Source organism: Felis catus, chromosome A3 (genome assembly GCF_018350175.1).
Source record: "Felis catus isolate Fca126 chromosome A3, F.catus_Fca126_mat1.0, whole genome shotgun sequence".
Taxonomy (NCBI): Eukaryota; Metazoa; Chordata; class Mammalia; order Carnivora; family Felidae; genus Felis; species Felis catus.
The window spans coordinates 131,623,365-131,651,110 of NC_058370.1; the positions used below are offsets into that span (position 1 = coordinate 131,623,365).

A 27,746-nucleotide genomic window follows, 5' to 3' on the forward strand; every position below is an offset into this window, starting at 1 on the left:
GCAGGACGCGCTGCTCCCACCAGCACCTCGCCTGAGCCCCGGGTGCACACGGGCGGCACAGCCCTGCCCTTCGGGAATGGGCAGGTGGGGAGACCTACCCTTGACTGCAAAAAAGGTGGACTTGTGGGCTCCCCGGGAGGGAAGGGCGAAGCCTGCCCGAGGAGAGCGTGCGCACAGACGTACAGCACACACGTGGGTCACGCTTACCCCTCTGAGATCTCGGCAACTACAACAGGACTCGGGGACATACCAGAGCCAAAAAGAAAGAGGATTCCACGTCCCGGCGTCCCACTGACGGTTTCTCCATATGTCCCAGCCTCTTGTATCTCTCTGAAAACACTTGGCCCAGGCAGATATTAAAATAGCTTGGAAAGATCACCCCTGGGGCTATTTGCCAAGAGAAGCGTCTAGGCGGACGTTTCTCCACCACTGACATCTTGGCCTGGATAAATCATTGCAGGGGGGCCGGGCAGAAGCCCCGACAAGGCCGCCCTGTTGGACGTCTAGCAGCATCCCTGGCCTCCACCTGCTAGGGGTCCTCGACACACCCCAGGCATGGCGACCAGAAAGGGGCTCCGGGCATTGTCATGGGTCCCTGGGGGCCAAAATCGCCCTCGGTGGAGAGCACTCTTGCAGAAAAAAAGGGGCCCTGTAGCCCCGTCTGCAGGCCCAGAGGGAGGATAACCGCTCGATCCCTTAAGGATGGAAGGCTGTAGGCCAAGCTCAGACTTGTCCTCAGCCCGGCCTCCGAGGACCCCTGCCCAGAGCCTCCCTTCCGCGCCCACCGTGCTCACTCCGGCCTGGCTCTCAGCCCCACCTCCTCTCGCCCTGCCTCCCCCTGTGACGAGTGCCCTTCTCTCAAACCCTGAAACCCTGCCCACCCAAGAAGCCTCGGCTCCGGGCCTCCTTCTCGCTGAAACCGTCTTGGATTTCTCGCCCCTCCGATCAGATTTAATCTCTCCCTCACTTCCGTCTGAGAAATCTGCGTCTCACCGCGCGTCCCCTTCCCTGCATCCTTACAGGGTCCCCATCACCCGCTGCTACAGGATCCCGAGCTCCCTTACGGAGAGGCACCGGCACAGCCCCTGGCGTGCAGTAGATTCACGATCAGAGTCCGCTAAATCCGGGGGGTCCTCGCGGAGGCCGGGCGTGGAAAAGAACACCCAGCTGCACGACACACACACTTGTGACAGCAACCCCACGACGTGCGGGCACGGCATTTCTGGGCTGGCGGTGACCTCAGGGACCGCCCGGCCCAATTTTCCCCTTTTAGAGATGAGGAAACCAACGCTGGGAGTGGGGGACGAGGTCTAAGCGGCCAGGGTGAGCGAAGGGCCGTCCCCTTCAGATTCCGGCCGTCCCCCCGACTCCCCATCAGACTCTCCATCCTTACTGTCAGACGTTAACGAATGCAATCCCCTAAGATCCGGAGTGGGAGAAAAAAACATCGGCGAAAAGGAGAAAAGAAAGACCCTAACGCGTCTGCTAATGATGCCTTCCGCTTTCAGAATCCTGGCTTCACACAGCAGTCTCCACGCCGCGGACGAACCCACCCACCCACGAAAACACGGGAGCGTTCATGCTCGCTAAATCACACACACGTTGATTTCTGCTTCCATCACTATAAAAATACCCATCAAGGAAGGCGGAAAATCAGAGCGGTTATTGCCCACGTTTAGCCCCTAAAAGACCCACGGGCTCAGTGAGCTGGATATTTTAGGGAAGAGTCTTTTACTTCCCTGGTGCACGTCGACCGATACTTGAACGGGAGGGGAGAGGCTCACGTCTTCCGTTTCTATCGGCTGGCGTTCTTCTTAATCAATAACCAAGCCGGCTCTTTTACACCCTCTCGCTGAACAAGGTAACACTCAGCTCCACAGACAATTTCTCACAGCTGACTGTATTCGAAAAAGTAATTACATTTGGCAAAAATAAAATGAAATAAAATAAAATTGCCCTCATTTTCCGTTGTTGTCAGGCAGGCGGCTATCGGCGAGACCGGTTCTCCCGTTAGGTAGATACTGCGGTGCAGGAATTTTAAGCGCAGCCTGCATTCCAAAAAAGCAGAGTGAGGACAGAGTGATCCGTCCCCAAATCCTAAAGTAAATAGCATCGCCTTCCTGGAACCCTAGAGCATGCCAAAGAGCTCTCTCACTAGGCCCGTGGGTAATCACAGGAGGACATCAAAAGAATAGCAGGGACTCATGAGAAGAGGGAGTCACCGCCAGTCTCACCAGTCCTCAGTCCCCACACTTGTCCCGCTGCGGCTGCCCAGGACCCCAGAGGAGGAAGCATGCGGGGCGTGGCCAGCATGGGGGTTCACTCTAACCAGCAGTCAGCTAAGGGAATGTCGCACCGAGCCCGACCTGAGCCAGGACGCCAACAAGCCAACCCGGGCCCCTGGGTGTCAGTAAAGAGCTCAGTAAGGAGGTAGGAGCCACCCGGGGTCGCCGACTCTGGCCTGGAAAGGCATCGAGAGGACTACGGCGTCTGAGCTGGGCACAACAAGCGGAAAAGTGGGGAGACAAAAATCAGGGGTACGAGCATGCCGGGCAGAAGCCATCATTTGAGCGCAGGCGGGAAAATGGGAAAACGAAGCACGGAGTGTGGGATGCGGCCTGGATTAGAGCAGGAAGGTCTGGGGAGAAACTTGGAAAGGAAGGGCCTCGCAGAAGGCGGGGAAAGCCACGCCAAGGAGCCCCCGGGAGGTGCTCCGTGCAGAACCCCGAAGGCCATGGCCGAGCTGTGTGTGCAGACTGTTCCGGAAACCTAACTGTGTGGGAGCCGCTGAGGACACACATCAAACTCAGCGAATGAACAAACGTCAAGCCCCTTCCTCTCGGCCCAAATGAAAATACAGGAAGCATTCTGTACTCATTTTGGACTACCACCCACAGCCCTCACTCACCTCACGCTAGGCAACCAACGTAAAAAATGCTCAGGCGTTCTCTGGTAAGCTACCCTACTTGACTTTCCACAGAGATCTCTTTTCTGGGGGACAAACAAAAATGCAACTGTGCCCTTTTATGTTGTATTGTCCAGTGAGGAAAGGAGTGGATTTATGTTCCAAAGCCCAAAACGATTCAGGCCGTGAGCTTCTCGGTATCCTGACGCGGGAGGGTTTCTTCCAACTAAAAATAGATGTAATTTTCAGCGTCATGCGAGTCGCGGCAGGTCCTCGGTGGATTAATCCTTCCGAGCGAGAGGTCAGCCGTGGTGAGGCCGTGGGGAAAGGGGCCAACACACAGGCTGTCTGCCAGACTGCGGGCTGGGCCTACCTCTGCGGAGGACGATCTGGCCCCACTGATCAGATCTGCTCATGTGCTCGCCCTCCTACCAGAAATTCCACTTCTGGGAATTCACTTTACGCCAGCCCCGCCCCCTGTGTGTGCCGTCCTTATTTATTTATAGGCTCATCACACACAATGGACACTGCGTTTGAGTGCTTTGTGCATCACCGTGGGAAATGGCGAAAAGACCGGTAACTACCTCCCCGGTTCGTCAACAGAGGGCTAGTTACATACAGAACGGTTGACCCACGTTACACGATTCGTGCAGCAGTGGAGAATGAGGCAGATCTCACAGGTAATGAAACAGAAAGATGTATTACTAAACGACGCACGCACGGGTGCGTCTCAGGGGCCCGGGGACAGCGCGCGTGGATTTTAAGGACAGCGGGACAGAACAAAACCGGTCACGGTGGCTCCATTTCTGGGGAGTGGATCAGCTTGGTGCGGAGCAGAGAGGAAGAAGACACAAGCTCTGTACTCTCCAATTTCTCTAACTTTTCTTATTTCTCTGCATTTTTTAAAGACCCATGTATTACTTTTGTGATTTTTTGCGGGGGGTGACATCTGGAGAAGTAAGCTCAAACCGATGAGCCGGGCATCCGAGAAATCCGAGTTCTCCAACCCACCAGGGGCTGAGGGCCACCTCCCAGCCACCCTGCCCTCACTGCGGCATCAGGCTCAGGAGGCCAGAGACCGTGTCCGCCTCATAACATCCTGTCCCTGGGCTGAGCACCAACAGGCACTCAGTAAATGCTGGACGAACGAATGAATGAGGGGCAGGAAAGTCTATTCCATTCATCTGTGCTCACAGCACCAGCGTGGCTTTGAGTGCCCATCCCCCACCCCATCGTCACCTACAACGGGCCACACAGGTGAGCGGCTCAGCCTGGGAATCACGGCCTGGTTCTCCGGCCTGACATCCCCTAACTCTGTGATTCCTCACCTTCCTCCGCCATGGCAAGGTGGGGCTGTCCTGGGTTGGCCTAAGGCACCTTCCAGCTCTGAGAGGCTGGAGAACAGGGGCACCTGGGTGGTTCAGCGGGTTAAGCGTCCAACTTCAGCTCAGGTCATGATCTCGCAGTTTGTGAGTTCAAGCCCCACGTCGGGCTCTGTGCTGACAGCTCGGAGCCTGGAGCCTGCTTGGGATTCTACGTCTCCCTCTCTCTCTGCCTCTTCCCTGTTTGCGTTCTGTCTCTCTCTCTCTCTCTCTCTCTCTCTCTCTGTCTCTGTCTCTCTCTCCCTCAAAAATAAATAAACGTTAAGAAAAATCTTTTTTAAGAGGCTGGAGAACAGAAAGCCTTGGAGGGAGAGGTTTCACTGATGAGGGAGACTCTAGTCCACAGAAAGATGGAGAAAGCGACGAACCGTGTGGGGAGGGAGAGACCCTGACGGGCCCCGACCCTGGAGACAGACCAGAGCAGACCGGGGCGGCTGTACCTCCTGTTAGCGGCCGGGGGCCTGTGGATAAACCACTTCAACCCTCCGAGTTTCTCTCTCGGTGAATTAATGCTATCGATTCTTACAGTAACTCTGAAAGGCTAGTAAGTGAAGTGACGCGTGCCCGACACAGGACGGCAGGTCGTCCCCCCCCAACGCTAGCACCCTCCTTCCGCCAACGATTCTTGAGCCTCCTATCACTTCCCTTCTCGTCTCTGGGTACTGAACTCACACTTGGGAGCCGGCGGGATTGGGACTCACTTGTGTACTCAGAATCCTCCACCCGCCCCCCCGCCCAGACCCTGCCGCCTGAGCCGCCCGCACCCCTCTTCACAGTCACCCTCACAGTCATGGCCCGTGCCATGATGTGATGGGGGCGAGGGCCCGGTACTTACTGGCTCACTTTATGGTACAGCTTAGCAATGCCCTGGTGGGTCCAATCCTTCCCGAGGGTGGGCAGGATGTGGCCAAGAGTATCTGACCTAAACAGAGAGACGAGAAAAAGAAAATAAAAAGGGCATGCCGAAAGGGGGGGGGGAAGCCCATTCCAGCTCACTGTACCAGAAATACCTCACGAGGGGCGCCAACAGGACCCGTGACTTACTTTCCGGATAGAAAAGCCCAAAACGAAAGAGATCACATGAGGACGCTCACGGAGGGATACGTTAACACACGAAAGGGCACTTTCCAACTATCACGCCTCAAGTCCGTGACTCGCTAAGTCAAAGCAAAAAGGCCGTTCGGAAAGTCGCGCTTCGGAAGCATCCGCGAGAACATCAAAACCAGGGAGGCGGGAGCCCCGATGGAGACGAGCACCGAGCCCGGACTGCGGCTGTTTAAGGCGAGGGGCGAAGACCCCAGGACCACGCCGGGAACCGAACCGAAAGGGCCCCACACGGTGCCACAGACCGCGAGCAGAAATGCCGGCTGCAGGCCCCAGGGCCCCGACACAGCCGGACCCACCTGGTGATGGTCCCGTCGATGTCCGAAATGATGACTTTGTCGTCCCAGTCCCACAGGTAGATGGTGCCCTCGCAGCGGCACGTGCCTTGGTACTGTGTGGTCACGCTAAAGACCACGTCGTTGGGGCCGTTCTTCAACTTCAAGCTTTTCTGAAAAACATGAGCCGCGGGGCCGCTTGAGGGGAAAGCCCAGACCGAGGGCTATTTGGCCCCTCTTCCAGGAGGGGCGACGTCGGGATCGCTTTTCGAGCTCTCTGCCCTAGGCCACCGTACAACTCCTCCTTTCGCTGTCCCGCTCTCCGTGAGGACGGTTCCTCCCGGGGTCCGGCCATCCCGAACCCCAGGCCCACCTGAAAGGCAGCTCACCCACTCTCTGCAGGGGGCGGGAGGTGACGGGCAGGAAGCCTTGCCCTCATCGTTCCAACTTCAGAATAGGACCCACTCGCTACTCCGCGACTAAATATGAAAGGGGACACGAAGCCAAGTGGGGAAACGTTTCCCGGAATAACCGCAGAACCCAGGACTTCACAGCAGGCTCAGAAAGCACGGTTACCTTTTGGCGGTTTTGATCTCAGTGCTGGGACCCTCAGGGTCCCCCCGGCATCGCTGGCCCGAGCCCGGTGCCACACCACTGCACAAGAGACTGCCAGGCGAGCTGGTGGCATTGAGCGGGAGTCTGGGCCTGCTATTTCCCATGAAGCACCACGCCCGGCCCCCCGCTAACTCTCGGGACAGAAGCGAAAGAGTGGGTACACTGGCTCGCTGGCTGTTCATGGGAAACAAGGGGCAGGGAAGGAAGGGTCCGGTGAAACCCGAAGACGACACTGTGACCGTGACGGCCCCCTGCCACCCGAAGCTCTCGAGAACACCCCCCCCCCCCGGCCCTCGCAACTGCTTGACCTCCCCCAGGTTCGGAGACGCACAGCTCTTGCAAAGTGGAAAGAGCCTGGGAGAGTCGAGTCTATCAGTCACTGAAACCTGAGGATAAGTTGGCTTTGTCAGGCTTCCCTCCTCCCACGCTTGGCAACAGGAGCCGGAGGGGCACCCAGACGCCCACGTCAGCCGCTGAGTCTGGGAGGCCACGCCTCGGCCGGGGCGCACGAACACGAGGGAAGGACACACTCACCAGCTGCTCCGAAGTGAGCCGGAGGGTCTTCTTGTAGCTGACGCTGGACAACAGGGGGAGGTGGCCCGCACTTGGGGGCTTGGAAGCTGCGTGTTCGTCATCACTGGAGGATGACTCATGCTTCATCCTGGAACACACAGTGACGTAACCACCACTTAGGACATGCATCGGGGCAGCCGTGAAAAATGCGTTAGGCCAGAATCAATGGCTGAGTCGATCGGGTCTCTCCCCAGGGCCGTCTCTCGGGGGGTCATTTGCCATATGCCATGACATTTCTCCGTGAAGGCCCGCTAACTCCCATTCATACACCTCCTGCATTATTCATCCGGGGCTGCCCTTCCTCGTTCACGTCCCTACTCACTCGCTATCATCACTCCACTTTCCACCAAGACGCTCCTCTTCCCGGTAAACAGGGTTAAGCTCCCTCCTTGCCGAGGGAAACATTCTCTTCTGTTCCCCGAGGCTGCTGGCCAAGCACGAGAACTCTGAATTTCCACACACCCTGACGGATCAGTTCCGTGTTCACACCTCTCCAAACACACGTTTCTTTTTTTTTTTTTCAGTGTTTATTTATTTTTGAGAGAGAGAGAGAGAGTATGAGCGGGGGAGAGGCAGAGAGAGAGGGAGACACAGAGTCCGAAGCAGGATCCAGGCTCTGAGCGATCACCACAGAGCCCAATGCGGGGCTTGAACTCACGGACCGTGAGATCATGAGCTGACCCCAAGTCAGACGCCAATGCTCCTGACTCTTCCAGACTTCTCCGTCTGGTGAAGGGCTAGGAGGTGCGGGTGGGAAGCAGGCTCATTTTCTTTAAACAGCTCATATAAAGCCTATCGGTAATTACTTGTTCCCTGGATTAAAATCCCGCTATGGCATAATCCCCAACCCAGCGGCTTCCCACTGCTTCCTGCATCCGGGGACCATTATCTCCAAAAACGTCCTAACACTGTACGAAGTTAACAAATGTTGGCTAAGGCTAAGTGGAAAAGGCTGAGTGGCCCCAAGCAGGCAGGTCCCATCCTCATGCCTGCCTCCAGAGCTTCCTGCTCGGGACATCCCTTTATGCAAGACTGATACGCTTGGGAACAAGACTCATACACCTGGGAGCTCCGTCTTCTCTTTATCTCCAAGGGCTCGGACCTCGCTAACGCCCCCTTGTCCTCTGGCCTCCCACTCTCCCCGCCTCCCCTCCCACTCCTGTGTGGCCTGTTGCTTTCCCACCCCGTGTGTGCATCCCAGAGCAACGCCTACAATCCACGGCTGCCCCGAACTAGAGAGACCCGAGGGAGGTCACCGGACACAGCTGTTCTGCTACTTCTTCTGTTACTTCGGCTACCTCCTCGTGGGGAGGAGCCTCCTTCCGCAGCTAGAATGAGCTGCGCTTCCGTGAGCACCTGACGCCCTGGCCCCACGAGAGGGAGCCTGAGGGCTTCGGGGCTGGTGGGCTGGAGCTCATCCAACCAGTGCTTGCGAGCACTGCCGCTTCGGCAAACAGCCTGGCCCCTGCACTCCCGGGGCTTTCTGTCTCAACAATCACAACACAGCGTGGTAAGTGCTATGATCGGAAAGCAGACTTGGCCATCTCCAGGACACCGGGACCGTGGGGAATAAGCCATGGGAACGGGCCACTGGGTCCACAAAGGACGACAGAGCGCGGGGGCGCCTGGGTGGCTCAGTCGGTTGGGCGTCCGACTTTGGCTCAGGTCATGATCTCGCAGTCCGTGGGTTCGAGCCCCGCGTCAGGCTCTGCGCGGACAGCTCAGAGCCCAGAGCCTGGTTCGAATTCTGTGTCTCCCTCTCTCTCTGCTCCTCCCCCGGTTGCTCTCTCTCTCTCTCTCTCTCTCTCTCTCTCTCTCTCTCTCTCTCTCTCTCTCAAAAGTAAATAAACATTTAAAAAAAATTTTAGAAGGACAGAGCATGGAGGCTAGACTCCAGGCTAGTCCGCGGCAGGGCTGGGCTACATGCAGATGAATCTAACGAGTGACATCTGTGGCCGGTTTCTAGGTAAAGTGCAGACGGCACTGGGGTTAGAACCAGAGAAGTCCGTGTTGGAAGTCCACGGGAATCAGGCCGTTTGCACAAATCGCTTCGTTTTCTTTCAGTCCTGATGTCCTCATCACCACATATAGAGGAACAAACAGCATTCCCCTCCCCCCCGCAAAACACTCAGGATGCAGGCAGATGACAGACAGACAGAACCAGCCCAGGAGACACGAGCCCCGATGAGGCCTCACAACTGGAGAATCCCCTCTCTGGGCCCCTGGCTCGTCTGTAAAGCGACATGTTCTGACAACAGCCCTTTCCGGTCCCGGCCCCCGTGGGCCCCGTGAACAACGCTGGTTCTTCTGAACCACCAGCCCACAGATTTCCAGATGGGTCGGGCACAGTCCCGGAGCACCCAGCTGGCAACCCAGAAAGAGACGAGCTGCAGGCCCCTCGCTGAATCGGAGACTGTCTACGCTCCAACCCAGCAGCCTGGAGGGAAATGAGATCCAAATGCGAACCAAAGTTCGCACGACACCAGGCTGATGTGCGCCTCTGCCCGCGGGGTGTGGAAACACGAACGAGGCGGAATCACCGTTCATTGCCATGTGCTGCTTTGCGACCAAACAGCAAAAAACCCACTAAATCCGTGCGGCTGGCCGTGCTGGAGGGAAAACAGACACAGACTCTGGAACGCAGCTATACAGTCGGCTGCCGGTAGAGCGGCCGGGGGCGAGGACGCCACCCCGCGCAACGGGGGTCCCGCCAGAGTCCGCTGGGGCTCACGAGGGCCCGGGAGCAGGGCCGCTGCCCAGCGCTGGCCAGAAGCGACGCCACAAAAGGGCTCAGCCCGCTGGAGAGTCTGTGTTCGCAGAGCAGCTGTGAACAACACCGGGTTAGCGCCCGTCGCCGCGTACATTCTGCAAGCGGAAGTTTCACGACTCGCATGGTGACAAGCAGCTTGCTCAATGAGGCGGCTTCGGGGCCTGTTCTGTCCAGCGAGTCTGTCGATGACGGCAAGGCGCCAACGTCTTCTCTGAGTCAACGGCACGAATCGAGCGGGGAGGCCGAAGGCCTAAGAACGCCGGCCAAAATTAAGACGTTTCCCTTTCTCGAATGAACTTTCAAACTCCCGATCCCTTCTCGCAAGAGTCAGCGCTTCGTTTTTCAGGGTTAATAAACGAGCGTAGCGTGATGAACTCAGAGCGCTGCGGACTCTTAAATGGGTTCTGTTTGGCCACCAACAGCATTTTCGGCAACGTCCAAAGAGGACCGTGTCAGGCGGTGGGAAAACCTGCAACGATTCTGAGAAACCGCGCCAGCTGAGGCTCCGGCTTAGCGGGCAGGAGCCACCCTAGGGTCACGCTGCTCATCGCCCTTGGTCCCCCTCGGCCCCCTGAGCCCCCACCGGCCCCCTGCGCCCCCCTTGGGCCCCCATGGCCCCCTGTGCCCCCCAGCTCCCTCCCCGGTCCTCCACGCGGCCCCTGGGAAGCGGAGAGGAACAGTATCAGAGCTGCTGCATGCCACACTGCCCGCGGTCGTCACGCTCTGTGCCTTGGATCCTCCGGCCGGGCCCATCCCAGAGCCACCCCCCGACTGTCCTGCTACAGCTGCACCCCCCACCCCCAGCCATGCGGCCCTGTGGGGTTTGCGTTCTGGACCTCCTTCCTCATGGAGGGAACCGCCCGAGCCGATGTATGTGGGGATGGCACCATCCTCCCCATTTCACAGACGGAAAGGAGACACCGCGGGGCTGACGATTCACCAAGGATCGCACGGCAGGCCGACACAGCCTCGGCTCTCCGTCCTGCTCACGCTGCCTCTCGTGTTAGGAAACCATGGCTAGGACAGAGAAGGTTCTTCGAAAGAACGGGAGAGCAGGAAGTTTCTGGTGGAGCTAAATCACTGCTTTAAATGCTCAAGGCAGGAGAGCCAGCGCTCCGTCTGTGTCCCCTGTCACCGTGCTGCCTCCCGGGCTGCCTCCCCCGCTGCTCTGGACACGACACCTGCCCCTTTGCTCGGATATGGAGACCAGTTTGCCCGAAGCCAGGACCCCAAACCAGGCCTGCCCGACTCCAGGTCTGCCGTTCGCAGCCCGCGGCTGGCCACTCGCAAGCATAAACAACGACCCGCTGAAAGTCCACCGGCTTCCATCCCTTCAGAGGCCAGCACGTTCTCGGCCCGCGCTGCACCTTGAGCACACCTGCCTTCTCCCTTCCGGGGAGTTTTTCCTACTTCCGCCAATATTTTCTATTTCCAACGGCGAATTCTAGAGACAAAATAGTTTACGATGCAGAGCGACGGCCGGGAGGCTGAGAACCTGAGATCTAAGCCTGCCCCTCCTATGAATCAACAATATATTGGGTAAAACTTATCAAGTCAGCAATCGCTCCGCAACATTTATGAAACGAACCCATGTCCGTACTTAGGAAAGTATCAGCGAAAGTCCCAGGAAGTATTTAGATGATAGGGAAAAGCAATCTCCTTCCGAAGGAAACTGATTTCCACGTTACTGTTAATGCTGGTGCTGGCCACCATCATCGCCACCGCTGCTGTTTTCTGCACATCCAGGGCCATCAAACACCGAGACCACGAGAAGGGCTCTAGTTACAGGACATGCCCGGAGTCTCACGTTCACTTCGCAAGGTAGGTATCTAAGGGCACCACTGCCACCATTTGATTCATGGGAAACGCAGTTCATTGTTCCAGTTCGCCCACGGCTGCAACCCCGGTCCGCCTGGGTCCCAGGCCTGTATGCTCGGTGCGCCCCAGCAGCCCCCAACGGCCACACGTCATGCCCTTGGACACAGAAAGGGGCCGCAAGGGCCCACGCCAACTCGCCCCGTACCTGGTGGCCATGCCGAGCTGTGACGGCTGCTCCCCGGGGCTGTGGCTCTTGCCAGCCAAGCACTGCTCTGGCTTACTTTCCTGGAGAAGGAGACGAGAAGGAGTCAGGGGAGTACCAGAGAGAAGGGCCGGTGTGCCACGACGGGCTCCCCGGAGCGCAGGGCAGAGCCCCGAATGCCGTCCCCAGTGATACGCGCCCCACGCATGGCAGGTGCTGATTAGTGCTTTGCTTGGATGCCTTGAGTGAAGCTGAGAAAAACTGTTTGACAGAAATGAGTCTGTTTTCCAGAAGTGCTGGTGGCACCAAACCAAACTTCATAATCGCCGGAGCTTATGCAAATGCTTTATCAAGGGCTGCTTGGATACCCGAATATTTTCAAAATATTTTCTTATAATTGCTGATAGAAATGCTTGAAAATATTTTCACACCACATTTTGCTTGGGAAAATGCTTCTCTCCTTCCCAACACCACACGCTCCTCATAGAAAACGCTCCTCCGATGTACCAGAAAGAGCTCTGGGACTCTAAAGAGATCTGGGCTCAGTTCTCTTCTCTTGCTTGGGAAGCTGGGGCAAGTCATGGAAACTTCCAGAGCCTTGTCTCCTCACCGGTAAAAGGGGGGGTGATAACATCTACGTCCTAACGCTGCCATGAGGACCACAGAGATGCTGTGCCCACACAGAGCCTGGCCTGCAGCAGGCAAGGGACCAGAAGACATCCACCAGCCCCCACACACGTCATAGAAGTCATCAGATGGGAGGACCCAGGGCAAAGCGTGTACAATTGAATCCCACTATTTGCGATCATCTGGTCAGGAGGCAGGTCAGTGGCTTCAGTGTTAATAAGAAAATGAGCAACGTAAACATCAGGGTGACCGTCGTAACATCGGATGAGTACAAACTATATCCAAGTATTCGTTAGCTCTTTATAAAATTGATGTGATAACATGCCCAGTAACTTTTAATCTATTTATTGAGGTAACATAGCCACCACTGTCAACAATCCTTTATTAGACTAGTTCAAAAATACGTAACTGTCTGAAATAAATGTATTTCAGTTTTTTTAAGAAATACTTAACTTCACAACTTCATGATTTCCTTCATGCTGTTATTCCCCTTAATTCAAACTGGTGCCAATGGGAATAATCTACAATAAATAGGCCTTTGAAATAGCAACCAGCCCTCTGCCTAAATTCTAGAACATTCTACTCTCTAGGAAGGGAACTAGAAAGGCCCTTTATGTTTTAAGTCACCTAAAGTATATGTTTGCTCCAATCTACTCATACCCTTGGAGATAACGGAATAATCACCCCCACTCAGGTATACTGAAAGAAAATGTCAAAGAACAATTTCCTCTTGATAAAACCTTCCATCAGACTTCTTCCCTTTGAACTCATGGAATAAACAAATTGAGATCACTGGGGTTTCTGTTAGTATTCTAACAACCGACTTGACTACTGTCCTTGGGGTTTCTCTACACTATACTCCAAAAGTAATCAGCATTCCCTCAAATATTTGCCAAACCCCTGCTCTGAGTCCAATGTGGGCACCCAGGATACCCAGGGATCAGAGCCAGACAGGGTCTCCGCCTTCATGGCGTTTAGGATTTAGAGGAGAAAGAGATGTTAATAATCACACTAATATGACTACAAACTCTTGACAAAATTTATGAAGGCAAAGTTTCACAGGCAGGACTATGAGAGCAGAGAACAGCAACCCAGACTAGTCTGCCAAGAAAGGGCTTTTTGAGACACTAGTCAATTAAGTGAAGGGCAGTGAGAGGGGTCCCAGGAACGCCAGGCAGTGTAAATGGCATATGCAAAAGTCCTGGGGTAGAGTGTATGTTCAGCCAGTGAAGCTACAGTAAAAAAAAGCAGGGGCAGAATGACAAAAACAAGTTTAAAGAGGGACGCAGGGGCTAGGATACAAGTGTTGTAAGCCATGTTAAGAATATTGGTCTCAACCATGGAGAGACCTGGGATCCCAGAAGGTTTTAAGCAAGGAATAATATAAATTGGACCAGTCTCCTAAGTCGACCAATGCACCTACGGTATAGACGATGAAGAAGAGAGGGCGAGAAGAGACCAGTCGACCACCGGAAGCAATCCTGGGAGGGACGGCACCAGCCTACGTTTGTGGGGGTGGAACTGGAGCGAGGTGGGTGCATGTGAGAAATATTTAAGATGGAAATTGATGGGACCTGACGATGAATTAAACGTGAGACGTGAGGAAAAAGGAAGGGTCTAGCCTATGGAGGGACACCGGCACCATCTTCCGACCAGGGTCCGGCAAAGGAAGAATTCACGAGAAAGCTGTGAGGTCAGTCTTCGAAATGACCAGCTTTGAAGTGTCTCGAAACATTCACATGGAATAGCCGCGTAGTTGGCTACTTGGTAAGTGAACATGGAATACAAAACAATGCCTGATTTGCAAATAAGAGGAGTCATCGCACGGGCATGGGTGGGGCTGCCCGGGGAAAAGGAGGCCCTAAGACAACCCTCGATGACCGCCCCCCCCACCCTCGCCGGCTGCCCTTACGGTCCTGGAGCCAGAGCGGGGACAGCCTTAGGAGGAAGGAAGTCGGGTGGCCACAGGGGCATGGAACCTTCAAGAAATAGGTTGAGAGGTTGGCAGAGAGCTGGAAAGAAAGCATAGGCATCTACAGAAAGGGAAACGAAAGCCATGCATATTGAGACGCGCCCTTTCAGTGACATGACTAACGGGAATCGGTCTAGCACGAGGAGTGTTACCCCATTCAAACGAGACTCACAAGCAGCAGAGGGCTGCTTAACTTTAAACAGAAAAGTAAACTCTCAGACCGAACCCCTTCTTTTCACAGATGCAGAAATCCCAGAGGGGCAGTGACTTGCCCATAGTATCCCCCGCCAGCCAGGTCGCAGGGCCAGGAGGTGAACCGAGGCTCTCTGGCCACACCTCCCCTTCCTCGGCCCCTTCCCCCCACACCCTGAGAGGCCTCTCGCTGCTTCTCGGCAGGGCTGGCTCCCAGAAACCCAGTACTGCGCCTTGGGCACATTCCGCTCCCATCCGGAGCATGAAAACGCACTCCACACACCCAAAGTCGTCTGGGCTAAGTAGAAGCACCCTTTGGTGGCCCGTGCTTACCTCTTTGATCGTGGTGTTCCTTCCCCTCCATGAAAACCACCACCTTCCACCCTTTCTGGGCATCTTATCCCTCACGAGAGCTTCCACAGTGGCCTGTTTTAAACGGATGGGAACATAAATAATGGAACCAAAAAAAAAAAAAAAAGATCCACTCAGCACAGTCAAACCAAAAGACGCACGCATGCAAACCAAAGGAAGATTAAAAAAAAAAAAGAAAAGAAGAAGAAAGAAAATCAGAGAAAACACGACATACTCTTCGTGGCTGAAAAATTTCCGAGAAGCAAAACCTAATGGCGTCCAAAATTACATGAAGATAACTTAAGCACGAAGACTTAAGAAGATGGTGAAGGGATAAACAAACAACAAATAAAAATAAAACACAACATGACGACAACAACAAAAAAAAAGAAAGCATTGAAAATCATTAGTGATTAGTACGACCAGAAGTTTGCAAATTAAAGTGATCTACGGGTTAACATACCGTTACTCTCAACATGATGAGTATAAAATAAAAAATGAAATGACCGACATGACGTATAGGGTAAAAAACCGTTTTTAAACAAACAAAAATAAATAAATAAAATGCACAGGATCTCTTTAGTGAATGTAAGTTGCCAAATTTTGACCGACTGAACCTGAGTAGATGCACTGGGGTCAAAACCTCAAGTATTAACAAGAAAACTCACACTCTTGCCCTAAAGAAATGCGCATTTAATGGGGGAAGATCAAATAATAATTCATTATTTTCTAAGTATTTGCAAAGAAGAAAATATCAATCTTGAGGCAAATCCCAGCACCGGGGAAAGGGTTCACGGAACTATCAGGGAATCGTCACCCCCGCTAGTAATGAAAAAACAGTTTATGTCTTTCAGCCAAACAGACTGCAGGTAAGCAGAAAGAGAAATCATTCACATGTTCCGCCTGAAGCGTGCTTCTTTCGGTCATTTAAAGATCCCTACCTGATACAAAAGAAACTCCTAATATACCAAAAAGCAAATCCTTCATAACCTAGTCACAAAGAGGATAATTCGTACAGATGTTGATTTCCCCATTCCTCCTAAATTCATCCATAAATGTAACAAAATCCCAATTAAAACAAAAAAACAAACTACCAGGATTATCTTCATACCTAGACAAAGTGATTCTAAAGTTCATTTATAAAACAAAAAGATCCCAGAAAATTCATAGACAGAAGAGTATTGAGTAGGTCCAAGCCGCGATGGATATTAAGAATACGTTTAAAAGCTACAGTAATTAAGACAGTGTTATGTTGGTACGTGAGTAAACATATAGATGGAACAGAAGAGTCCGGAAATGAACCTAAATCCATAAACAAACGGAACACATGATGTAGCTGTAACTGCCTAGCAGTGGGGGAAAGAGTTATCTAACAAAAGGTACTGAGATACTTAGGTAGCTACGCCAGACCCGGTTACTTGATGCTCTGGGCACATCATCCCCTTTCTTTCTTGGCAACAAATCTAAAACCCTGTTCAAGAATCAGGTGCAGTATGTTCTGACCTCGGTTGGTCTACGTCAGTCATAGTCAATGTTTTACCCGCAGCCGCTTTGGAGGTGATCACGTGACCAAGTGGTAGCCAGTGAAAAGTGAGAAATCTGTCTCCATCCTTCCTATTTGGGAGGTGGCTGTTTGAGAAGACGATGTGGGGGGACAGTCGCCTTGTGAACATAAAGGGAAAGCCAAGAAAATCACGGAGAAGCTAACCCAAATTCATCAAGCCTGAAACTACCAACCTCTAAGACTCTTAACTGAGTCGGATAAGAAACCCCTATTATTTAAGCTACTTCTAGTCATTCTGTTTTCTACAAGCAAAGCATCCTGATGCGATAACCAACTGGAAAAAACAAAAAACAAAAAAACTGATTTTGGTTCCCGATACCTCTCTCACTCTCAGAATAAAACCCAGACCGGTCAAAGATTTAAGAAAATACTAGGAAACAAGATGGTCTATTTTCCCAAGTTTTGCAAATGAGAAAGCAGGGCCGTTCAAGGGTGATACGAGACCATAAAAGACAGACAAAGTCTACATGTAAAATGAATTCTATATTAATAAACACAATAAGCAGGGTGGAAAACTTACTGACAGCTCGTAAAAAGACTTAGGATGTATATCACAAAGACTAAGTTTAGGGGCCACGCGCACTCCTTCTGTGAGCTAACTCCTTTAAGGTAAAGGAAACTTCAATTGCATTGGTCCTTTTTCTTACTGCTGTGTAAGAGCTGAGAAATGTAACATAAAAACGTATCCTGGGCCGGGGCTCCTGGGTGGCTCAGTCCGTCGAGTGTCCGTCTGACTTTGGCTCAGGTCATGATCTCACGGTTCGTGGGTTCGCACCCCGCATTGGGCTCCGTGCTGACAGCTCGGAACCCGAAGCCTGTTTTCGATTCTGTGTCTCCCTCTCTCTCTGCCCCTCCCCTCCTCGCGCTCTGTCTCTCCCTGTCTCTCAAAAATAAATAAATGTAAAATAAAAATTTTTTTTTTTAAATGTATCCTGGGCCACGGATACCAAGGAACCAGGTGGGGACCAAACAAAACCAGCAAGGGAAACGTGACCTCAGACAAAGTACCACCACCGACGGGGTCGCAGTCTCCAAATCCCAAAACGCCTCCCCACGCAGGCACGTGCGTGTGCAGGAAGGGGTGAGCACGGACTCAACAAAGTCAGAGGAGACTTTTCGAGAACCTCAGATATCGGAACTAGCTGATCTGCTACAACACCAAATGGCACAAAGCACTTGCTAAGCGGACGAGGGAGACAAGGGGAGGCACGGTGTTGGCAGCACGAAGAACGTATAATCCAGCAGGAAGACGCAACGCTGGAAACCTGAACGATTCCAAGCCCAGCGTGCAGCGGGTCCCGAGGGGAGCGTGCGCGCATGCTGGGCCACGAGAGTCCACCTGCCCTTCTAACCCTGCCTCCTCCTTGCGGCCATCACGCTGCCTCGGGTGGCTTAGGAACCGCCAGACCCTGCCCGCTCCCCGCTTGGGCCGCTCGGCCCCGGGGCCTGCTTCCTGGCTGAGCGGCACCGACACCCCCAGCGTCTGATGCGCCGTCTCCCTGCACCCAAACTGCCACCTGCTCCAGCCCTTCTCTCTCGTCCCCTCGTCATCCCTGGGCTCTGACATCCGGGCATCCACCTGCCCACCCCCCGCTGTGTCCCTAGCGCGGCAGGTGTCGGGAGAGGAACCCTGGGGGCAGGATTTGATCTGGAACCGGCAGGACTGGGAGGTCTCGCCCTGATAAAGGAGGGGAAGGCCACTCAGCGTGCGAGAGAGGCGGACTCCACGAACTCCGAAAGGACGTCACGTGATGAACTCTGTGGTGCTACGAGAACGGTTACGTTCCAACCACCCAGAGGAGTCTCCCCGTCGCTTGCAGGGCCGCCTCTTCTTCCTCGTGTTAAAGCTCACCTTTGGCAAAGGCTTCTGGAAGGCCTGCATCGCCAGGAGCAGAGGGGCCGCCGTTGTCCAGTTATAATACCTGACGGGAGAAAAGGAAACAGACGTCAAAGATCAAGGCTCATGCTGCAAGGTCTTACGAGCGTCATGAGAAAAGAGTCATGGAAAGTTCTGGAACTCCAGCTGGGTCCCTAACAGGCCAACACCCTGGCCCTCCCCCACACGCCCCTCCCCGGCAGGGCCCCTCGTCCCGCTGACCCCACAGCAGCCAGTCCCAGGGGCCAAGCACAGCCAGGCAGGCGCGGTGGCCACGGTGCCACCAACGTGCCTGTGGCATTTCTTGCCACGTTTCATAAAAAAGGCAACCAGGTACCCCAACTTAATACCTAAACACCCTTGACTTCCCCTCAGGGAGGAAAGCTTGCCAACAGGCTACAAAAACACCTGCACGTCCCGTGACCTCAGACACCCAAGCCGGGGGAGGTCCACGGTCTATTCTGTTCCCGCCTACGTATTACACAGGCCTGAGGCCCAGGGGCCAAGTGCTGAGATTGGACACGTTCCGTAATAAAACTAGGTAACGCCCCAGGATTGTACCGCTAGTGAAGAGCTAACGATAAACTGGAACGAAGACCCCGTTTGACATCTCTAAGGTTTATACGCCGTCACCATCTCTGCATTTCCCACAGCGTGGCGTGACGGCCGAAGTGACCTCCCAGAGGAACCTACTTATTCCCGATCTTCACCACAAGATTGGGGTCATCAATGAGAGCTGGGTTGTCCACAAACTGCTGATACGACACGGCTTGTTCCAGAAATGCATCTGTGAAGGCAATCGTAGGGAATAAGAAAATATAAGGAACGTTCGTTAAGGCAAGTAGGCTCGCTTTTCACTCGCTCGCTCGCTCGCTCGCTCGCAAGTGTCTTCCAGCCGCGTAGACAATTCTTCCACTGCGCTTGGAAAGGGGCTTCAGTTAGTTCTGGGGACGGGGCCTGTGCAGAAACGAAGGGAGGCTGGGAGCAGTCGGAGGGGTCGGGGAAGCGTACCCGCAGGCAGCGAGGCCGGGAGCAGGTGTGTGGAAAAGACGTTTACATACGCGGGTGCATCCGCGGAGGCAGCTGAACGGGAAGCAGGCTCAGAAACCAGGCCGCTCAGCTTATCAGTCACGCTTATTGGCGTGAGCTTGTAGTGAGCTCGTACTTCACCCCCCCATACCTCGGTTCCCTCCCTCGTCTGTAACGTGGGGATCGGAACCACGCCTGCTTCCTCGGGGGCTATGAGGCGGGACAAGGTCATGCACGGAAAGCACGGCGTCCTGAAGGGCTCAGCCAGAGTCAGGGCCCCGGTGCTGATCCCTGTCACCTGTTGCAAGTGCCGGAGACGGCGTGACACCTGCCCGCCCAGGCCCACCGCGCTCCGAGAGGCGGGAAGGCCACCGGGTCAGGAGGCCCTGGACCTCAGCCCTGACTCCGGCTTCTAGAACGAGCTCTGACCCAAAGCCCTGGCTTCCACTCGAGGTCCCCCATTCAGCTGGGCCACGTCTTGAGCCTAGATGAGGGCTGTGACCACCTCTCTAACCCTAATTTGTTCCTACCCTTTCCCTCGGGGGGGCCTGTATCCCCCGAACGAAACCAGGACCCAGGAGACCCAGGACACTGAGAGTCACCCCTGTCCAGCAGAAAAAAAAAAAAACAACCCTGGTCATGATGCCAACTCGGAGTGCCCACGACACGGATCTTTGGAATCCTGATTCGTATCACCAGCTACTCTCCTCGCGGACTCCCAGCCATGGGAATCTGGCCTCATCCGTACGGACCCCCGTGAGATGACGGTGGGGGCGAGTGTACCACAGAGGGGGTACCACCGACACCAGCCTCCTCCCACCCCTTCCCCGCCCACAGAGTGCTCCCCGCTTCGGGGCTTCAGAGTGGCCGGTGCCCGAGATCCGGAAACATGGTGTGGCTGGTTATTAGAGGGGGAGGGGGCCTGAGAAAGACTTCCTGTCATGGACCCAACCAGCTGGGTCACATTTAGCAACTTCTTTCAGTCCATCACCAGCTGCCGGATCCGCTGGTTCAGGTTCCAGAATAAAGGGCCCCAGCCTCGCGGAGAAACTCACGAAGCCCTGAAGGGACCTGAGGACGGAGACAGGAGTCTAGGATGGCTTCTCGGGGCAGGAAGGGGAGATGATGGCTTCTGAGCGCCAAGGGTTGAAGTGCACACCCTCACCTGCCAGAAAGCACCACCCCCGGTGGGGGGGGGGGGGGGGGCGTGGTGAAGAACAGTGGAGGTAGGAGGAGTGGCGTGAACGACAGAGCCCTCCGTCGACTGCAAGCCGGCAACATTTGGGCCTTGAGCGACAGTGAGTCACTTGCCCTACCCCTGAGGCAGCCAAGCGGAAGGCGACCTTGGACGGAACTAGAGAAGCCCAAGCTTCCGGACGTTGCGGACAGTGGCCACCAGGGGGCGCCCGTGGCTCAAAGACGGGCTCGGAGGCCAGGCTCTGGGGCCGCGCTACCTTTGGTTATCTCCCTGTTGTCGCTGAGGCCTCCGCAGAGGGAGATGGCGATGGACGGCAGGTCCCTCGGGCTGTCCGAGGTGCTCTCCACGCCGCTGTCAATGCCAGAGCTGCCCACGGACTGCGGGGACTGGTTGGCCGACCGGGCGCCGTTGTCGCTGGTGTGTCTGGCCAGCCCGGAAGGCTCTCCGCTGGAAGGACAGGGGAGAGACTGTGACATCGAGGACATCAAACGACTCCCGCCACACGACAGCCCTCGAAGGAGCACAGGAGGTCACCTCAGGACCACGACAGAGAAAGGCAGGCTCAACGAATCACCTTCGGAGGGAAACAATTATTTTAGCCTCCTGGGGTCCCCTCCCAAACCCATGGGAAACGAACTGAGGAGAAGGCACGCTGTCCTAAGAGGCCACGGGACCGCCCAGGGGCCAGCCCTCCCTGCAAATCCCAGAACCGAACAGGGGCCCCGAGGGCCACGGGAGAACCTCTCCTGGGGAGGGAACCTCTCCCAGGGGGCGGCTGCCCGCTCTTGGCCACCGGTTCAGGGTGTGGGCCACACTGCCCGCTGCGACACGACCGTGGGTGTCACCGCGGGAGCCAGCCGCGAGCTTGCGTTCCTGTTCCGAAGGTGGGAAGCCAGCCGCACGGAGACCCCCGCGCGCGTCTCCAGGGGAAGCCCACTGTCGTTACCGGTTGCTTCTCACAGTAAAATCTGAGCCTCCCACTGCCTTTTTCTCCCTCGCCCCTTAGTCAGCCACGAAGGAGGAAACCAGACTCACACGGAGTCACCTAGACAACGGTAAGAGGAGTGAAAATAAATCTTACTTTTTGGGAAAATACAGCGCAGCCACTTCCGGGTCCATATCGGTGAGGTCGTCCAAGTAGACGCCGTCGGCACCAAGGTGTCGGCTTCGTTTGTCTGCAAGAGCAAACGGGCCAAGTCAGAACAGCGACCTTCCGGAAGCGCGGACTTCCGAGGCGCACCAGACGGCACTTAAAGCGCAAGGTGCAACTGTGCTCACAAGCGGCCCCCCGGCCCAAGAGCACAAGGGTCAGAAGTCAGCGGCCCGACTCCAGACGCCGAGTGACCCCAGTGCGCACGTGACCCCATCACTGCCAAGCGTGTGACCCTGACCAAGTTCTGTCGCCCTGCGGCGTCTCTGTCCCCCCGCGTGCGAAGCGCCTGAAGGGTACTAGGTGCTCCGTGTGCCGAAGCGATTCCTGTCGTCATCCTCATTAGCATCACATGATGAAGGCACTCATGACACAGGCCCTTCTCTGGGCCAGGACTCCCGGGGACGACGGCCGAAACGGTGCAGGGCCGGTCGCGGCGCACCAGGACCGCAGACCCCCTGCCCACCTCTGCCAGGGCGTCACGTCACCGGCTCACACACGCCCGGAAAACCGCACAAGGCTGCGCGGTTACCAGATCAGGCGTGACGTCAGCACCTCCGGGTAGGCAGCTGGGTGTGTCTTAAGAGAGCAATTATGGAGCACCGACTGTGTGCCAGCCGCCATTCTGAGCGCAGGGGACACAAAAGGAAACCAGACCAGAAGAGTCTTGGCCTCACAGAGCACGTATACGCGAGGAGGGGCGTTCCCGGCAAAAACAGGCCAACACCCAAATGCTCATCGGACGCAGGGATAACGCGGCGCTCGCGGCAACGAAACCAGGGCAACGTGCTAGACCGAAACCCGGGGCAGGGGGAGAGGGGACCAGGATGAGCTCCCTAATCAACTTCCTACGTAGCCCCAAGTGTGTGAAAAAGACTGCATCCCCGTGGATCCCAGCACCCCGATCTACAAAGTGAGGGGGCTCACTGCACCGCCCCCAACGGCTCCTTTCGTCTGATTGTCTATAACTCAATTCTGATACCTTAACACCTTCAGCAAAAGGGCACAAACTGAACGCGACGGCTGTCCCGGTCCAGCACCCACCTTGACATGTTCAGAACAACCGAGAGAAGGAACCCAAGCATGCAGACAGAGCACCAAGTTCATGCACAAGGAGCCAGCACACGCGGGCCTTCCCACCTTTTTTCCTGGAAGGAGAATCTGTCTTGCTCGCCGTCGGGGCCACACTGGCAGACAGGGGCTTGGGGTCTTCAATCGCGGGTAAAGGCGGGGCCGCGGCTCCTAAGGCCTCGACATCTTCTTCGTTCACACACTGTACGTCCGTTGGAGGCTTGCTCGACTCTAAACCGGGCGGCACGGGAGGCCTGGCCAGCGTCGGCGACTGGTCACTGAACGCATCTGAAGATTCGCTCTGAACGGTCTGAAAGTGCGTCTTATCACAGACTTTCCTACCGTTTAATGGACTGCAGTCTTTCATCTTGTGTGGAGACTAGATCAGAAGGGCAGAGAGAGACAGACAGACGGACACACTGGTCAGAGCGTGGGCAAACAGGAAAAGAGAGTCAGCTGGGGAAAAACGATCAACCAATTACGGACATTTAAGCCTCGGGAGCCACCCGGCGATTTCCATACCGGCCAAAAGATTCTAGAAAAACCAGACTATCCGTAGCAAATGAACTTTCATATATAACATCAGCGGCCAAAGAGAAGTCAGTGGGATCAGTAAAGGCCGACAGATACAAGAGGCTCAAATAAACGTCCACCAGTAGAACGGGAAGTATATTCATACGGCGGGTATTTGGCAGCAATGACAAGAGATGAATTACAACTACACACAACAACATGATGAGGGTTGTCAAACCAACCTCTGCTGTTAGAGCAGGGGGCTGTTTATCCTTCTGGGGGGTCAATCTGGATAGTAACTACAAAGGGTGGGGCTCCCAAGTTGCTGGTTAAGCCCCACTTCTCCGTCTGGGTGCAAGTCCCGTGGACACATTCGTAGTGTGAAAGTTTATTTTCTGCGCACTTATGATCTGGGCGTTTCTCTGGACGCATGTTATATTTTAATGACGTTTTACCCCCCAAACGTGAGTGAATAAGTAAAGATTTGGCGGTCGGTTCGCCTGAGTGGGAAACTAACATCTGATTCTACTTCTCCAAGGAGTTTCCAGTTCTGGAAAAGATTTATCCAAACCAAAACCAAAATGCAATTTATGGGTTAGAGAGAGGAGGGAGGGTATTCGTTTCTGGACCCGATCTCACAAGCTTCTAGCACAAATGACAACAACACTACAGCACGTCTGTGGTCGGAAGCGTTCTGCCAGAAGAAGTGATGGGTTAGCATTTTCACGCTGTTTCTCCAGCAACAAATGACACGAGTTTGTAGAGATGGTTGGCTAGGTCAGCACTATAGCTTGTGGGCAGTGAAATCAGCGTTTTTCTGTGAGAGCTAAATATAAACCCAGAAAAGGAAAGAATCCACAACTTTGCCCCAACAGACCTTTCCTGCAAAGGGCTGTTGGTCTGGATTCTTCAGAGGAGCGCTTTCAATGTTCACTCATTCATTCGTTCTTTCATTCGTTCATATGACAAATATTTACTGGGGTTACAAGACGCTGTAGCACGTTCTAAAGGCTTTACGATATTTTTTAAAAATTTGTAAAAATATTCTCAAGATTCTTTCAGTAGACGAGAATATGAAACAAAATTTCTTGGAAGAAAAGATTATGATGCCCATTTCACATTCTTAGAAACCATCTTCGGTGTATGGCAGAACGGAGGCAGGGGGAGAAACTTACCTTTGCAGCCTGGGGCAATTCTCCCCAGAGCCAGAGCATTTCTAGGTTATTCTTCTGCACCGTCCTATCCACGGCCTTACTGACCAATTCCGAATCACTTTTAGGGGTTGAAGGTCGGGAGCCTGAAGGACTTAAGGAAACACAAATCCACGATTAGACTGGGAAGAGACACTTTTCTTAGATGTCTTCGGTCCACAATTCTACGGTTCCAACAGCCCAGAGAATGCACACAAGCTTCATGACATTCCCACCTGTGGCCACCAGGGGGCCACAGAACGCGCGGCAGGTGGAAGGCGCCTCCCAACGTGGGCCACCTGCCCGCCCTGCTGGCAAATTCCAAGAGGAGAAGGGGCATTTAGAAAGGAGAACTGAGGAAAAGGCAGATGACAATAGAAAGGGGGAAAAAAGAGTTTGTTCTCACCTCGCAACCACCCATCTTTCCCCACCTCGCCCTGAGTTCACCTCCCCTGCGTTCTCCACGTCCAAACCCAGTCTGGTAGCTCTCAGCTGCGGAGGGGTCCCGCCTCTCTCAGACACGCCCCCATCCAATTCTACATTTAACACATTTACGAATCCGCGCTGGCTTCGAAAACAGGGAACTGTTTCGCGTGCCAACTTTGCCACAAATGCCGGATGCCAAAAATACACTCGCTTAGCGTGGCAGGAGCCTCTACGTGGAGATTTTTACAAAATACGAGATCTTCCAGGAATCCGTCAAAGACCCACCCGTTGGCTACGGCTCGTTCTGTAACAACATAGCCTGAGGCTGAATTCTCAGGCCAGCTTTTAAGTGGCTAGAACTTGTGTTCTCATCCCTCTATTTTCTGTATCTCTACTCTTTGGACAGGGACGAAGCCGTCCCTCTGTGCAGCCAAGAGTGACCGGCCAAGAGTAATCACCTTAATCTATAAACTTCTCACAGCATCCTGAACAACATCCGGAGGAGGAAAACATAACTCACTTAATCATTCCCTGCCTTTATTCTCCCACATCATTTTCCCCAGCGTTAAACGATGATACTGCACGAAGCAGGGGATGACCCTCTTCCCCAGACCTTCTAGTCTTGTGAGCCACCACTCACAGCCATGCTTGGCCTCGCGGCCCTGAGTTCGAGTTCAACTCCAACCGAATACACCTTCCCGTCAGGACGAGGCGCGGTCGTGGACGACACCCAACTTGTATCAAACCAACAGGGACCCTTCATGGCCAAATCGGTCCCCAGCTCTGTCATCAAGCCATCTGGACCAGACTAACCATTCTCTCTCCCTCCTCCTTTTCACACTGAGGTGCTCATAGGCTGGTTCATCGCCCATGGCGCCCACTGCCCAGCAAACCATCTAAGCGGTACGTTGCCATGGGGTGGCCCTCACGCTCTATTTCACCGGCACGTGTACTGGACGAGTGTATACAACGGGACACGTCCCCCAACACACCAACACACCCTCTTCTGCCCTCTGGGAAGTGGTCCCACAAGAGGAAGCCGGAGCGCTCCCTACATCTGAGGGATAACGTGCTCATCACCTTCCTACCTCTCTTGCTTCCCTCTGGTCCTACAATTAGTTTTTCCCCGAAGGGCCAATGGTCTTCGGGCACTCGTGTGTCCACAATTACGTATTCAACGTACGTGAGATCTGCGGAGGGGATGTCGTGGCCGCCAGCGTACCTACACAATCATCATCACAGAAACAGCGCACTGCGATCGGCTCCCTGTCCTTAACACCACTGCACCCAAATCTCACATCGTCTGCGTCACAAGCTCCTGCTGTTCGATTCTGTCACATAACATATGATCTCTATTTTGTTACAAAGTCCGTGGAACACAGAACTGTCTTACCCGCTGCGCTCAACGAAGTAAAGCCCTTGCCACTGAACTTGCCCTAGAGGAGGAGGGGGCCAGCAAACTTTGTCTGGGAAAGGCCAGAGAGCAAACGGCTCAAGCTTTGTGGGTTACGCGGTCTCTGTCACAACTGCACACTCCTGCCACCGTGGCGCCAAACCGGCCCCGGACGACGCGGGAACGAACTGGCCGCGTGCCCACAACACCCCGAGGACGGGTGGAGGGCCGCGTGTGGCCCCACCAGCTGCAGTCTGCCAACCCCTGCGCTAGGAAGAAGGCAAATGCTGACCACCGTTCTCTCGAGGCACCAACTCCAGAATCCCTGATATTCTGATCCTTTGATGGACACCACAAGCCGTAGGTTTCCAGAGAAGTATCCAGGGCTGCAAATCCGCATTCACAGAGAACCAAACCGGGCGTGGAAGCCGTAAGCTAGGAGTCCCTTCTCTCCCGCTCAACACGCCACACAAATGGCAGCACGTGGGCACCACCGGCCTTTTCCAAAGCATTCGGTGCGCAAACACGTGCGCACGCTCTATGGGATCCAGGCTCACAGAAGGCGAACTGGGGAGAAGACTCCCAACGCCGAGGGTGACTGATGAGAACAATGTGGCTCCAAAGTTTCCCACCACCACATACTGGGCTTTCAAGATCAAGGGTTGTTCAAAGCAGGAGGCTTACAAGGTCAATGGCTGATCTTCATAAGTAATGCATTTATTAGCCACGTTAATAGTTTTCAGGATTCTGGCAGCCCGTTAGGCAAGTCAATTTTAACCATTCACCGCTTCGTGTACTCTTTTTAAAATGGTCTCTCCTCCGCACATGTAACCCCCAAATAAAGCACCTCCTGAGACCTGATTCTTTAATCACGAAGAAAAACAGTTTCCCACATAGAACTTAATCACAGCTTCGCTGTTAAAGGTTATAAAGTAAGCCATGTAGGTCCACCATGTAGCTTAGAGTATGGGCGACACGGAGGGAAGGAGGCCGAAATCGCAGACCACGGCATCCGAGGAATATACAAACCTATAATCCGAAACCTTAAGATCCCCCTGTGCTAGTCTCTGAAATTCCATTCTAGAAATGTTGTGGAAACATGACTCCATTATTCAGGAAGTCTAAAAAGCTATTTAAAGGAGTTATAATAACTTCCCCTATACTAAAGATCTTATAAACTTATTTGCTGAACAACCCTCGAGACAAAAGAAGGATCGTGTTCCCAACTTTTATTTCATTTTTCTGTTTTGCACAGCACTCCACAAAATTAGGAAGGACTCTCTGCTTAATCACTACTAATGCGCAGAGAATCAAATTTAGTAGCGAAAAAAACTTCTAATAATCTACAAATGCTTGAAAACATCGAAGGAAAATAATCATCTCTGTGTATTTGCTTCATAAGTAATTCGGTTAGTCGAATAGATTTGTAAGCGTTAGATCAAAATTTTCACTTGCGTGACCTCTACGGGTTTTCTGCATACGTCATTTGGTCAATGGTAAACGGACTTTTACGTAAGAGTTAGAGCACAATTTTTATTAGGGAAGACATC

General features: G+C 54.0%; 1 protein-coding gene across 11 annotated transcripts in view; it reads right to left on the bottom strand.

Annotated features, from left to right (window-relative positions):
* The window catches only part of LPIN1 (lipin 1), a 129,614-nt gene that overhangs the window by 16,588 nt on the left and 85,280 nt on the right, over nucleotides 1-27,746 (bottom strand). For 10 of the 11 annotated variants that reach the window (XM_045054929.1, XM_003984496.6, XM_011281321.4 and 7 more), the window contains 11 exons: nucleotides 24,363-24,492; nucleotides 22,744-23,053; nucleotides 21,535-21,628; nucleotides 20,710-20,900; nucleotides 18,920-19,013; nucleotides 18,203-18,272; nucleotides 14,769-14,861; nucleotides 11,648-11,727; nucleotides 6,816-6,942; nucleotides 5,691-5,839; nucleotides 5,123-5,209 (listed from right to left, as the gene is read on the bottom strand). In XM_045054929.1, the coding sequence (XP_044910864.1) occupies nucleotides 5,123-5,209; nucleotides 5,691-5,839; nucleotides 6,816-6,942; nucleotides 11,648-11,727; nucleotides 14,769-14,861; nucleotides 18,203-18,272; nucleotides 18,920-19,013; nucleotides 20,710-20,900; nucleotides 21,535-21,628; nucleotides 22,744-23,053; nucleotides 24,363-24,492 (1,425 nt within the window). Of the gene's footprint in view, nucleotides 1-5,122; nucleotides 5,210-5,690; nucleotides 5,840-6,815; nucleotides 6,943-11,647; nucleotides 11,728-14,768; nucleotides 14,862-15,021; nucleotides 15,100-18,202; nucleotides 18,273-18,919; nucleotides 19,014-20,709; nucleotides 20,901-21,534; nucleotides 21,629-22,743; nucleotides 23,054-24,362; nucleotides 24,493-27,746 lie in introns of all 11 variants that reach the window. The other variant, XM_045054931.1, reaches the window with a different exon arrangement.